General features: G+C 49.3%; 1 protein-coding gene across 1 annotated transcript; it reads left to right on the top strand.

Moving 5' to 3' along the window:
- Window positions 1-2,785: 2,785 nt before the first annotated feature.
- Window positions 2,786-12,856, top strand: LOC135921252 (digestive cysteine proteinase 3-like). The gene is made up of 8 exons (XM_065455564.1): window positions 2,786-2,941; window positions 5,458-5,586; window positions 6,731-6,873; window positions 8,760-8,945; window positions 10,216-10,410; window positions 11,010-11,184; window positions 11,644-11,749; window positions 12,689-12,856. Exons 1-8 carry the CDS (start codon window positions 2,935-2,937, stop codon window positions 12,783-12,785), a joined length of 1,038 nt encoding a protein of 345 aa, XP_065311636.1. The 5' UTR covers window positions 2,786-2,934; the 3' UTR covers window positions 12,786-12,856.
- Window positions 12,857-14,324: the final 1,468 nt, after the last annotated feature.

Here is a 14,324-nt window from a genome sequence, read left to right on the forward strand (position 1 = left end):
TTATATATATATATATATATATATATATATAGAAGCATGCAGGACGACACCATAGCCGCTAAGCCACCGCGGCGGGTGAGCTGCTTTCCGTTCATGAACTTCGACCAACACGCCTAAACTGATATCATGGTATCTACAAGCTTTCGCGGCACGTGTAACGTATGTGCGGCGATCAATTTTTAGTGGGCTAACCGTAATAACTTCGTATACTGTCTGCCTCAATATGGGTAACTTTCAGAAGTTCACGCAGTGACGTTTAGTGCAACGATTACTAGTAGACTTACAGCGAATTCCACTACAAGACCTTTCTCATCAAGCTCCATTTATTTCCACGTGTAAAAGCCGTTTATCAGTATGCATGAACTCTGATGTGATTAACCTTTAAAGCGAAGCTTTCTATAGGTGAACCCAGCATTATGAGTTAGTCAAGAGAACCATGCCGCTACCGTTCAAATCATTCAATGAAGCGCAAGAAGTCGCGTACAGGCGGCTTCAGACGGGCATCTACGCATGCCCGGCCTTCCTGCACAACATCTTTCAGGACGCGCACCCTCACAATGCGTGTCGCTACTGTAAGGATATAGCTAGCCTTGCTCACATTACATGCTCTGGGGTTGCCCCCTGGCGCCGAGGGCCAGGACTACCAAGGAAGAGCGGGACCGAACTCTACGCAGCTCGGACCTTGAAGCACAGCTCTGGGCTGTCGGACACATCGGGCGCCCGCGAAGCGGCGGTGAGGCATGGCCTCTCTGTCCCGAAATGGGAGCGGCCCGCTGCGAACTAATCGCGCGCACCGATGGACCTCAAGGAAGTTATTCATCCATCCATCCAACCATCCATAGGTGAAGTATCCCGGACATTGCTGACCGTGGCTGCTGCTGCTGTCTTACCGAAATAGCCCAGACAGATAAAATAAAATAATGAAATACTGTAAATGTCCTAAACTGGATCGAACCTCTGCCTTCCTGCGCAAGAGCCTGGTGCTCTAACCACGCTGAATACGCCAGTTCTCGTTCGACCATGCACCTCTCGTGCCAACGCCGAGTACACGCCTCCCTGCGCGCGATCGCACGTTCGCGCAGAAGCACATGGGCGCGCCACTTTCCATTTAGCCACAGACAACGGAATGAAAGAGGCGAAAATAATAGTCAAACTTACTTTCTTTCGCATCGAACTTCCATCTGCGCCCACCTCACCATCCTCCCCTTGACAAGCAGCAAACATCACCTTCGTCTCACAGTGTATACGTTCGCATGAGGCTGCTGTCAGCATTTCGACATGTATACCTTGTGAACGGTGTAGTCCGCAAACATAAACGTTGCACGATGAAAATAAATGCACTTTTACGCATCGCAGGTAGTTGTATAACATTTAATTACCCGCTTCAGGAAGCCTTCGCGTCTCATCGATTCCAACATGTGCGCGTTGGATCTGCACTATAGAAAAGAAAAAAAAAATACTGCCCTACTCAATGCCATTAAAGTATTTCTCAATGTTTAAAAGACACCCGCTGTCTTAGTGGCTATAACGTTCTGCTACTGGGCACGAGGTCCCGGGCTCGATTACCGGCCGCGGAGGATGCATTTAATTTGATGGCAGTGAAATGCTAAAACATTCACCTATAGATATATATATATATATATACTTAGATTTAGGTGCACGTCAGTGAACCCCAGGCGGTCGAAACTAATCGAGAGCTCTCCGCTTACGTCGTCCCTCGTAAACTGTGCGTTCATTTAGAACGTTTAGTCCCGCAATTTCATTTGATATTGCATTAAGTCTGCACGATTCAATTAAAAGGTCAAGCCAACGAAATTCTACTTAACGCAAGAGCAACAGCTTTTGTGGAGCGTGTCCCTTTTGGTTCATCTTTGAAGTTACGCAAGTAGTCGGCTTTTGTAAAGCCGAACCGGCAACTATCTCGTATTCGATTCACGCTACGAAAGTATGCGTTTCATACCTGCGCGATCTATGTGCCAGATGCGCACTCCAAATAAAGAATTTTAAAAAAAAGGAAAAAGAAAGAAGGCCGTTTTGTAAAGAATAATAATATTTGGGGTTTTACGTGCCAAAACCACTTTCTGATTATGAGGCACGCCGTAGTGGAGGACTTCGGAAATTTTTGACCACCTGGGGTTCTTTAACGTGCACCTAAATCTAAGCGCACGGGTGTTTTCGCATTTCGCCCCCATCGAAATGCGGCCGCCGTGGCCGGGATTCGATCCCGCGACCTCGTGCTCAGCAGCCCAACACCATAGCCACTGAGCAACCACGGCGGGTTTTGTAAAGAATGCGACTAAAACTCAAGAAGGAAGATATGGCCGGCCACAACGTCAACCGTCGAGAGGTCGACGTTGCTGTAAGTGCTGCTGCACGTCTAGTTAAGGTCCAGCCTTCAGGTCCGTCGTGAAAAACATATAGGTCCAGACTTTGCACGTCACTTGATGCCTTCCGAACGCAGCTGTTTTCAAGGGTTCGTGGTAACACATTTAACGACAGTCTTGTTTGCTCGCTACCAGCACCCGTTTAGAGCTTCCTCTCGTTTCCGTTCAAGTGGCCAGATATGGCGGAAGGGTGGACACGTGCGTTCGTGGCGCGTTTCTTGTTATCACCGTGGTCCGAGTCGGTTCATGTGCCATGTCGCCGCCACAGTATATGGTCCCCCATGTTGCGCCTTTGAATGCACTCTATATTTTCTACTTTTGGTCAGATAATTTCCACGAAGGAAACGACGACGACAGATAGGGGGACCTCCGTCGCTATCTTCCACTATACTGGTCTCAAAGAGTATATGCGTCACCCACTTGATCAGCGCCTCGTCCAGTCACCGGTGACAGTATCGCAGATTCGTCTTGTGGCCCACCCTTTAAAAGGCGTCGACTTTCAGCGGCTTTCTGCATTTCTTCGTCAGACCGTCTCTCGTAGTGCCTCAACATGATCGGTGAGTTGGCCAGTGCGTTTTCTTACGGTTTCCAGTGTGTATTAGTTGCGAAATATTTGCTTTCTGAAATTGGGTGTCGTTAATATGTCGACAAACATTTCCTTTGCACCATGCTGGGAAACTGTATGAGGCTACAGGATTGTACTATACCCGGAAGCCTCCCGACTAAGCATGGGGATGGACGAGTGAGTGCTACAAATTAGTGATGACAGCCTCAGTAAAAGAGCCATTCTGTACCTCAGTTCAGTCGTAGCTATGGGTTTCGTTGTATGGTCTGCGCTAATGCGAAAGGATGCGCCTGTTTTGCGTTGCAGACAGTTGCATGTAGCTGCCCCTGTTCTCTGCTAGAAACTAAAGAAAGAAAAAAAAAAAGAGCGCATAACGAACAAATTCGTGGATTCCTTCTTAGGAGTTCTGGCGCTGCAGAACCTCCGAAGGAGTTTACGAATTTTATTTTTCTTCTGCGAGGAAGCGTATGGTTCCATAATGAGACCATCTTTCGTGCTGCTCCGTCATAAACTTGCTTATCTAATTCCAGCTGACCGGTACATTGCAGATTGGGCGGATTTAGTGCTTCCAGTCAGGCACTTGCAATGCAAGCGCTTGAGACGTGGCATTAGAGCAGGGTGGTCGTGTTCGCTGTAGGTATACGCGTTTTATTCTTTCTTCGCGAATTGCTTCGCATTTCATTGCGGCTTCTACCAACGCGGCTCGTAATTGCAGTTGTAAGTTGGCGCTCGTGTTGCCCATGTGTTTCTTTCCGGCCCGTGCGTTTCGCGGTAGTTTAAACTTTTCGCTGACGTACGAACTGACCCAAACATCGATCGTTTTACATGGTACAGTCCACGCCTGCGTATTCGCCCAACGCAATGCACTGAAATAATTTCATGTTGCACGGCTGTTCCATGCAACATGAACAGTTTCGCTGATGCCGTGGTCTGTCACCTTTGCTCCCAAGGTGGCAATGACAATCGGATGTGACATGGTAAACACTAACTCTAATTTTAATATTTTTTTCTTTACGTAGCTTACACGCAAACCTAGTCGGTACGATAACGATGAGGGGGGTTTACAACTGGTAGCTATTCGAGCAGAATTCTGTGCACTATGTCCTAGACACCGCAGTCTCGGTCGCGCGCCCTTTCGGGGATACTTCCTCTGACTCGAGGAGCGATGTCTGGCACGACGTCCCACTGAAGTAACGTGCGTTTCTTCCCGCTGACGTATGGCAAATCAGTGAGCAGAAAGGGATATCGCCGTAGTTGCTTAACCGGGAATGCCGCTGCACTTCTGCCGATGGTTAAAATTAATGATTCTGCACTTCATGATATCGCTATAGCATACACTTAAAACGTGCTGGTGTTTTCTTCGGATGCCACGTTAATGATGCATTGTGTGTACAGCTTTAAAGTCCGCAGCACATCCTCTACACCTTGATAGCCGTATCCTGTTCATTCCTGAGTGAAGTGCTGCCAAAACATTTACGTTCTTAGTGACGGTTCGGCCTTTTATGGGGGCGAACATTTGTTGTGGTATTTTGTCCGCATTTCCGTTATATATAAACACAACCAGAGATCATGAAGTTGCCGGTGCTGAGGTGCGCGGCGTAGCCCCTCTACTGTTTCCACTGCGGGAGGCATGCGCGCTCGCTGCGGTCGTCGTCCCGTAGCCCTTACGGGCCTCTTCAGATTAGTATTTCATGGTAGCTCTTGTCCGACTGCGTTAGTAACGTTAGGTCAGCTAGCGCCCGTTCTGTCATATTTCAGTGCATTGTTAAAGCGTTGACATAGCTTTTTTCATCGTTTATATATATATAGATACATCAATATTACTGCAGGTCCCAACATACCACCCACATGGTTGCGTCATGCACACTTGCAATGGCAGAGTTAGTGTGGCCGAGGCACGCTTTGCTCGCACGGCGAGTCTTTTTGGGATTGTGGGAATGATTGCGTTTTGCCACCATCGTAATTATTCACTTTGGGGAGAATGTCTGCATCAAGGAAAGCGAATCCGAAAACGCATTTCATGGTATTGCCGGTTTTGAGAAGTCATCGGGGTTTTAAAACTCCACGGCGACATTATTCGAAGTATCGCTTTACACTTCACGTCGCTGCACTTCTCTGCGATACTTTAATGCTTTTTTTTAGTCCTTTGCTGGGACATGTCCCATAAGATGACTGCATCAATGGGACCCTGGTACTGAGACTTTGCGACTTGACATGCAAGTACTATCCACCTACTTAGTAACCCAGCTGATGGAAGAATTGCGATATCTTCCGCACAATAGATGATTCAAGGAAATGAAATGCACCGGTGTGATGCCACAAAGAACTCGTGAAAACTCTGAATGCATCATGCTAGTGCGGGAGTCGAGCCCTCCGGTCCCAGCACCTCTCCTGGGCGTACTTCCTTCAACTGAGCTAATTGGCGAGCTTATAAATGCACGAAGGCGCAACAGCCTTCACCGAAGCCGCCTCGATTGTCATCGCACGCGTTCACGAATGTTCTCGCAGGTTCCTCCCTGTTCGTCCTGGTCCTGTGCGTGAGTGCATGGGCACAGCACACGCCCTCTCATCCTGATGATGATATCGACATCTACGGCAACTTCGGCAAGGCCTGGGACAAGTTCCGCAAAGTTTACAGTGAGTGGGAACTCAAACTGTCTTGCGTTTTGCGAGGCTCTCTTCACTGGTGGTCCGTGCCGAGCCTTTTTCAGCGTAGTAGCTCGGTGACGGAAAACATGCACGTCAAGTGTTTAGGGCACCTTGACTTTCAATAATAATAATAATAATAAAATAGTATATCGTATAGCTTAACGCTCCGAAACTGCGGTTGCTTTGAGGGACCCCGTTGTGGAGGGGCTCGGATTACTTTTAACCACCTTGAGGGTTCTCTAACCTGCGCGGTAATAAGAGTACACGGACCTTTCTGCATTTCGCCTACATCACGAGACTCGAACCCGAGACCTCGTGCTCGACAACAGAATGCCATAGACGCTGAACCACCGTGGCGGGGTTTTCAAACCAGTCTTCAGAGCTCGCCCGTTGACGTAAAGTTCGGTTCCTACCGACGATGCTTCTCAACTCGTACAGTCGGTGGACTATAGACGAGAAAATACGGTACATTTCTTCGGACGCATTTAGCGCCCTTCTGAGCACTGATTTATAAGAAAAAAATTTTTTCTTATAAATCATTTTCAGACAGAAGGAACATTTAATGTTCCTTCTGTCTGAAAATTTGTTGATATGACGTATAAAATGGAGCGCACAGACGGGACTTGGCGCATGGCAACTTCGACATTCCAAAGGATCTACATCTATAGTTTGAAGTAGTAGCTTAGCGCAAATAAAACCACGGACACCAGGAAGACACACGGACACGCGCTACTCACAACTGTTGTCCATGTCTGTCTTCCTTGTGTCCGTGGTTTTATTTGCGCTACGCTACTACTTCAAATATGGACGACCAACTGGCCCGACAGTCAACTCTTCTACATCTATGGAACTTCGACGTTCAGTGATGTGTCGCACTGGATGTTGCATAAGACCGTGCAAGCATCGCCGCAGGTAATCGATGACGACTTCAGCCTTACTTGTCCTGATAATTCAGTTCCGCAGCGAGACTAAAGGTGAGCTCTTGTGAAAGTAGGTTTAGGCAGTCTACACGCATAGGCAGAGATTTGCTCGCACTACGTAGGCAAGCGTCGATGATGTTCTGTAGGGTGGAAAGTTTTTATTTTTCTGTAAGCATGACATTAACCACGCACTTTTCCGCGCGCACTCGCAGACAAGACTTACGGCACGAGCCAAGAGACGGTGTATCGAGAGCAGGTGTTCCGCAGGACCTTCCATTTTCTCAGGACCGTCGACGAGCAGTTCAAGAACGGCACACGCCTCTTCAGTGTCGGAGTCAACCACTTCGCCGACATGGTATGTGTGCTCGATTCGCGAGATCGGTTTCGAGGTAATCTCTTCAACCTTTTGTGTGTCTGGCTGAACAGGCAAAGGCAATTTTTTACAATGTCGCTGTGCATTTGGACTAAGTAGCTGCTGCTACACACAGCTGTGGAATGGCGTAACGAATCATGGCCAGTGTAACCAAGGGTAAAACGAACGACGACCAAAAAAAGAAAACATTAAAAGAAAAGAAACAAAGACGTTTCGGCTCCCGTACGGGGGCCTTGATAAGCAATCCAGACGAGGTTTCGTCGAACTCTTTATTTCAACGGCCAAAGTATTCCGGCATGAGTCATGACCGATCGCTCCAACTGCATTTCACCACTGCACATTATAAGGCGCGGGCACGCTGCAGTTTAAAGCGCACGGTGCGACCGTAGTCGCCCGTAGCGCGACTTCCAAGAGCATGCGTCTCTTACGTGACTTCAACTTTAAAAATTATATAGCGTCAGTGGATGGAGAGTTCGCAGCTTAGTTCTGCATTTAAGGTGGCCTCCGATAGACGCTCAATAACCATTATCTGTAGACTCTAGAGGAAAAAAAATCCACCGATGAGCTTGCATCCCCTCTTTGTAAGAAACGATTGAATTTAAATGCGCCTTCTTGGAAGTATACCGCGACGCCAACGTAACTTCCGGCGCTTGGCGCGTTTCTCGACGTGTCCGCCGCGCCTCTGGGCAGCTGTCGCAACCGTACAGAAGCAACGGCCGCGCAGTGATTCCGGTCGACGTCCTGCCGGTGCTTGATAAAAGAACTGTGCGCAATCGAGGCGCCCCGTGGCGACATGCACCATTTCAATTTCCGCCATAGATGGGCGCAGTCGTGTCACGCCGTGCGCTGTTTCACAATGGTGAGTGACGCGCGGAAGGTCATTGACAGGAAGATATGTTTTCTGCTCGGCGATGACGGCGCTGGCCGACTTGTGCAACGCTAAGAGCTAGATGCGGGAAGAATGGGGAAACGGAAGAACTTCAGTTTGGCCTAGTTGGTATTCACTGCAAATCATATTGACCGCAAAAAAGACGGGGACATAGGAAGAAAACACATAAACAGCACAGGCGGTACCGCCTGTGCTGTTTGTGTTTTCTTCCTATGTCCCCGTCTTTTTTTGCGGTCAATATGATTTGCAGTGAATGGGGAAACGGAGTGCGGCGGCCTAGAATGTCGGTCTATAGACCCGGCTGCTAATACCGCCGCAACCATTCTTTTCAACTGCATACAATACACAGCTCGCCGTCATTCTTGCTCTCTTCATTCTGAAAATCGTCGTTTTATCCCGCCTGTGTACTGGCTTATGTGGCCGAAACTTGGAGAATGAAAGGAGAGGAGAGCTATAAGCTTGAAAGGAGAGCTAAGGACAGCGTAGTTACTGACTGAAAATGATCGAGTCGCAGAGTTGCTGGATAGCAAAACTCGCCGGCGGATTTTCAGGGGAAATAACTTTTTAACATAACCAAAGCGGTTGTTCGTACATCGGTTTGCCTGTCACTGTTATTATTTTTAGTGTTTGCGCTGTTTGTTGCCATGTGCGATCCATACCACCTCGTCCAGCTATCACTTCTACTGGTGGAATTCGACGGGTAACGTATTGCGCAGAGCTGCTAGCCGGTGGTCTGACAGAATACGACTAGATCCCGAAAGAAGGATAAAAGCAGTCGAATACGCGATGTAAGTAGCCACGAGTCTGAAATTTACAGGCTCAGCATCGGATCGGCTGACACTATGGCTGGGTATCTGTTTGCGGCCTTCGTCCTTTTGGTGGGCCCAGTTGTGTAGGTGATGATTATTATTCTCCTTCTTGTGCGAGATGTACTCTGACTCGAACTCTGTTTCTTCCTTTCCTGTGACGCGCGCCGCAGACGCCGGACGAGGTTGTGGCCAACTACACGGGCTACAAGCCTCCCACCCTACAGCAGCTGGCCGATGTCCCGCTATACGCACCGCTGTTCGGTGACACGCCTGACTCGGTCGACTGGAGGGCCAACGGATTCGTCACGCCCGTCAAGAATCAGGGGCAGTGCGGCGCTTGCTGGGCATTCAGCGCAGTGAGTACCATATGCGATACACTGGCGTTTACGTGAATGAATCCGACTGGTCTCGGGCAGGCGCGACCTTCCCAACTCGCTGCCCTTTGCATTTACAAGGTGCCGTTCAGGTCAACCTAACCGATGGTCGCCAATCTCTGGTCACCCACCTGCTGTTCGCTCCCCTCGAATCGCCGATGTTCACGCGAACCAGACGGTCGGATTATGATCCCACTCTGTCTACGTCATTTAACAGCCGCGCAAATATGAGAAACGCAAATGCTTTCGGCGCGATTAGGCATTTGGAAGAGTCCTTGCGGCCAGTGCATCAGTCCTCCAATCGAAAGGTGCAGCGCATACTTTCTCCTGCGACCACGACGTTGTTCACATAAATTGCACGCTATGCGGCGCATTCGCTAGGAAATGTAGCTCTTTCGCGAATTTCCTGCTCCGAAATCTTTTGCAGTCCGCTGTCCGTGTCTTCACCAACGCGCCGACGATTACCGCCGCGCGAATCGCACGTGCAAAAGTCGCAACGCCGATGTAGTCGATTACGATAATGTCTATGATTGTGACTCATCGGCTTTTACATTGATGGGGCGGCTCGGATTGCTTGCGCATAGTTAAATCCATGCTTGCTTATAACGTAGCTTGCTTATAACGTAGCTTGCTTATAACGTAGCTTGCGCAGTGCAATGCGCCTCAAGGCCCAGTACACTATTGCCGTGATGCATCCATCGTATCGCCAGGGGCGCACGGGGCATGAATCCGGGCTCTCGACTTCGTTGTCCGGGCACCGCATGCGGCCCACCCAGCCCTTTCATACGACACCGCGGAAGGAGGGTTGAAACGTTCAGGTACCTGAAGGTGCCTAAGCTTTACACAGTCCTCTCGGACCCCTTTTGTCACATCTGTGTAACGTAAACGTACGAGAGCGCAGTCCGAGAGTATACGCACGGTCCGATAATTAGTCGCGTTCGAGATCCCTCCATATATCATAACTTGAAGCATCTGACATTAGTCTTAACGCGTGCCCTCAACGCCGATGTAAAGTGAAGACTGTTTCTGCGCTGTTTCCCTTCCTGGGGAAAATCTCGTAAATTAACTAGTGCTGTATTTCTTCCATCGAGTTCTTTCTCTTTTTTTTTTCGCATTTCCCTAGCAGAACTAGCCGTAACATGTGCCAGACGGATACATTCGACACATCCCATATTTCTCGTTTCAGGACGTCAATGAGACAAGTGCCGCGGTTTATTACTTTATTTATTTACTTATTCATTCTTGCGTGCAGACCGGTGCACTGGAAGGTCAGCTGTTCAAGAGGACCCGCCGGCTGGTGAGCCTCAGCGAGCAGAACCTTATGGACTGCACGGGACCTCGGTATGGCACCAACGGCTGCAACGGCGGCCAAATGGTCGGAGCCTTCCAGTACGTGCAAGACGCCGGAGGATTGGACACCGAGGCCCGCTATCCGTACCGTCAGGGAGTCAGTCTTCGTTGTTTTCTCCGCCGCCGCAAACCGCAGTGCTTGCATGCTGCCGCAAACAAATGTTTATGCTTGCATAGACAGCTGCGTGTTGCGTGCCATATATGCTAATCATGCCAACCTGTTGCCGTTCCTATCCGCCGACTCTTATATTCTATGTCGACAAGTAAATGACACATAATTGATGGCAGTCCAGGTTCTAACTGGCCGTGCACATCGTCACCGCACAGAGTTGGTACGATATATACGCAGAGCGATGGAGCACAGTAAGCATACCAAAATTGTCGCTCAGCATTTGTGATGACGCAGCAACACATGAAGAAGGTACTGGCGTCTCAATAAGATGAGGTGGACTCCTTCTACGCTCATTCCGCATGATCGTGGATTGCAAGCTACGATACGCGCACGTGTCAGTTGTCCTTTGTTCGTATTTCCATTATGTGTAACGAGAAATTGAGTGCGGGATGCATGCTCCACGATGACAGTATTGCACTCCTTGAGCATGCATTTGCGACGTCTTTTCCTGATTATGTGAGCAAAGCACACTAACATCGTGCTTCGCGGTTTTTATATTTTTTTCCCCACAACCCTGCCACCAGACCAACTTCCAGTGCCAGTTCTCCAACTCTTTCGAGGCACGGCGAGTGTCCGTCACGGGCTACACTCGGGTGCCACCGAGGAACGAGCGCGTGCTCCTGGACGCCTTGAGCAGGGTTGGCCCCATCTCGATTGCCATCAATGCCAGCCCGCAGACCTTCATGTTCTACAAGAACGGTGAGATACCCTGCCTCTTTGTCCCCCCTATAGCGTTGCCTCTAGGGACCTTATACATGCAAACGCTGTTTCAGGGCTTGCATGCAAGAAAGCATTGTTAGTCGCTTTCTTACGGAAGCCACTTTTCCATAGAAAGGCGGCATCCGTGAGTTGGGGCATGGCCTGTGTGGCCGTCGATAACGTTGACGTTGACCTTACAGCTGGAGACGGTGTCGCTGGAGGACTATACCATGCGAGAACCTACCGAGTTCGAACTTGAAAGCCAACCTACCTTTAATAGGGATTTGATTTATAGAGTGGCATCATCTGAATGAGTTGAAAGCTCGGCTTATCCGGACGTGTGTAAGTTTAGAATGACAGCGGCCTTCCTTGTCTGGATTTGAGACGACTAATGCATTAGGTTGCTTTTGCTGGCTAATCATGACGACTTCAAGCTAACCGATGGCTCCGTCTACGCAGGTGTCTACACTGAACCGAACTGCGATCCTCGCGGTCTTAATCACGCCGTGCTGCTGGTCGGGTACGGGCAGGACAGGGGTGTGCCGTACTGGATTGTCAAGAACAGGTGAGCTCCTTCACTCGGAACTTCTCTTCATTCAGTGCACCACTACACAATAATACATTGGAAATGTAAGTTTCGGACGCACACCTGCGAGCAAATGTATACGGACCACAGGGTCACCGAAAACACTGAATTTATTTGTCATTAACACGCTTAAACTGATATTGACGACTGTACTGGAAATTTCGCTAGGGGAAGTTTGAATTGTAGTCTTTTATTTCAACCCGCGTTCACGGGCGGAGGTGAATCATTCATAGCGCAGTCCCTGGTCAGTATACTTCTGCACAAGGATGTACATGTTGCCTCTGTGGGGCGCGTTGTTCGGCATTCTTCAAAACGAAAATCGTGGGAAACTACTATGGGCGTACACTTGAAAGCTGGTATGGCTCTTCAATAGAAGCATGATCCACGTCCTTGTTGCAGTTGGAGGTTCTCAGATAATGCACAATACGCCAGGAATTTGGTTGTCAATGCCACGCATTCTTCGCAGGAACACAAACTGTTCTTGAATTTTTCGTAAGCACATATACATGTGTGGGGACGCTGGCAGTTCTTCGTCTTTTGCTTTTCAAGTGACATTTCAGCCTACATTGTGCACGTCTTACAAGAACGTGGAACGCGTAAGATAAAATGCCGTACTTATTTCATTTCTTCAACCAGCTTCAAAGGGCGACGTCACCTTACCTTCCACCGTTCGATGAAACCGTTCGTTTCTAAAGGGATACGATAACGCTGCCGCAAAGTCAAGTCGGCGAATGCCTATATTGGTACAGCAACTACCTCTTGTGCCACAGCAAACTTGGTTCAATTCGGTCCATGCATTTCGTAAATCTTTCGTCCCCACCCCCCAGCGTATGGTAGCCAACCGGGCTCTTGAATGGTTAACATCCCTGCCTTGTATGCATGTAGCTTAGACTGCTCTTTTCTTTTCTCCCTGTGTAGCTGGGGCCCCGGATGGGGTGAAGCAGGCTACATCAAGATCCTGAGGAACCGGAACATTTGCGGCATGTCCGAGGACGCTTCTTTTCCATCCATTTAATCAAGTCCTGTTCTCCAAAGTGCAACGTGACAATGACTTGCTCTGCAATAAAGACACTGACATGACCATTATCTAGCCTTTTCTTTATTTTATGTTTCAGCGTTAGTGTGACCGCTGTTAGATATGGAGCTGTTTCCTGCGATTACTTCGAGTTCCCCAGACCACATCGGATCGCAGCACAGCTAATTGAGGAATGCCGAAGCAGGAAAGCACATTCCAGAGGAGCGGCCGAGCAAACAAGTTTAAGGCAACAAGTTCACGTGCCAACAAGTTCGTGCGCCGCCGGGATTAGCAGGTGGGCATCCGACAATGGAGCATGAGCAGCCCTCCCCTTCTCCTCGTTAGAAGAAGTGCATTGCCAGTCTGCGAGGCAAGACCGCAGAGAGCCGCCAGGTGTGACACCGCGACACGGGCGCCTGCCATTGGCGGAAAGTGGCGTCATCGGAGCGGACTCTCCTACTGGTCGAACATGACGTGACTTGCAGTGCTCGAAGGGTTTAAAAGAAGCCTTCCAGAGAGACCTGAGCATTCTGGGACATGCCCTGATTCCCTGATTCACCTCTTTCGAACTTCTTGCCGCGGGCCGCAGCGTCCGAGTTGCTGCCGGCCCGTAATGACTGTACGACTGTTAATTGACGCTCACCTCCTTGTATATAATGTAGAATAAATCCCTCCCAAGTTTGGGCTTTCATTCCGAAGTCCCGTCCTTCAACCCCTACATCTGGTTGGCAGCGGTAGGATCGCCTCCGAATGCATCAGCTGGTGGCACCGCTACGGATAAACCTTCGTCAAGAGAGATACTAAGGAACCGGGAAGAGCGAAGAAGAGAGAGCCTTCGTCGAAAGAGGTCCGAAGAAACTGGGAGTAGCGAAGAAGGAGCGAGCCTTCGACCCAGGGAGTCCGGAGGAACCGGCAACAGCGGACAAATGAACCGGATGGCAGGGTGCTGCAACCGTAAGTGAGCGCGTGGTTTTTTTCCTTATGATTCGCCAGACTCAAAGGTTGTGTGTTCAATTTTGATAGTTCTGGGAATCGGGAGTTTGATGCATTGTGTGTTTGCACAAATTAAATAAGGAAAACAGTTTTAACCACCTGTCGGGGCAGCTGCCATGGATCTTAGAAGGTTGACGAGGTTAGACTTGTTGTTGGTGTGCGACGATTTGGGAGTTGAGGCGGACGAACGGATGAAAACGCCAGCTATCATAAAGGCGATTCAAGATAGTGGCAATGATGATGAAATCATTAAGCTTGCTTGGGAGGTGATACAGGAGCCACGGGAGCGTGTGCGTCGTGTACGTTTGCGAGAGCGTCGTGAGCTTAGGAGTGAGCGTCAGCGTGAAGAACGCGAGAACGAACGGAAGCATGAGCTTCAAGAACTTACTCTTAGGTGTGAGCGTCACGGACGTGAGAATGAACGCGAACGTGAGCGAGAGGAAAAGTATGAGAGAGAGAAGGCAGCACTGATCAAAGAGATACAGTATTGCGATCAGTTATTGGCACAGAGACAACGGCTGTCTGAGAATTTTGTAGGTAGTACAG

The sequence above is a fragment of the Dermacentor albipictus genome, chromosome 5, assembly GCF_038994185.2.
Source record: "Dermacentor albipictus isolate Rhodes 1998 colony chromosome 5, USDA_Dalb.pri_finalv2, whole genome shotgun sequence".
Classification (NCBI taxonomy): Eukaryota; Metazoa; Arthropoda; class Arachnida; order Ixodida; family Ixodidae; genus Dermacentor; species Dermacentor albipictus.

What these genes read in the sequence shown, in the direction of transcription:
- LOC135921252 (XM_065455564.1), top strand. An exon ending in TCAACCACTTCGCCGACATG is followed by an intron (nt 6,874 to 8,759) that starts GTATGTGTGCTC and finishes CGCGCGCCGCAG; the next exon opens with ACGCCGGACGAGGTTGTGGC. An exon ending in CTTGCTGGGCATTCAGCGCA is followed by an intron (nt 8,946 to 10,215) that starts GTGAGTACCATA and finishes TCTTGCGTGCAG; the next exon opens with ACCGGTGCACTGGAAGGTCA.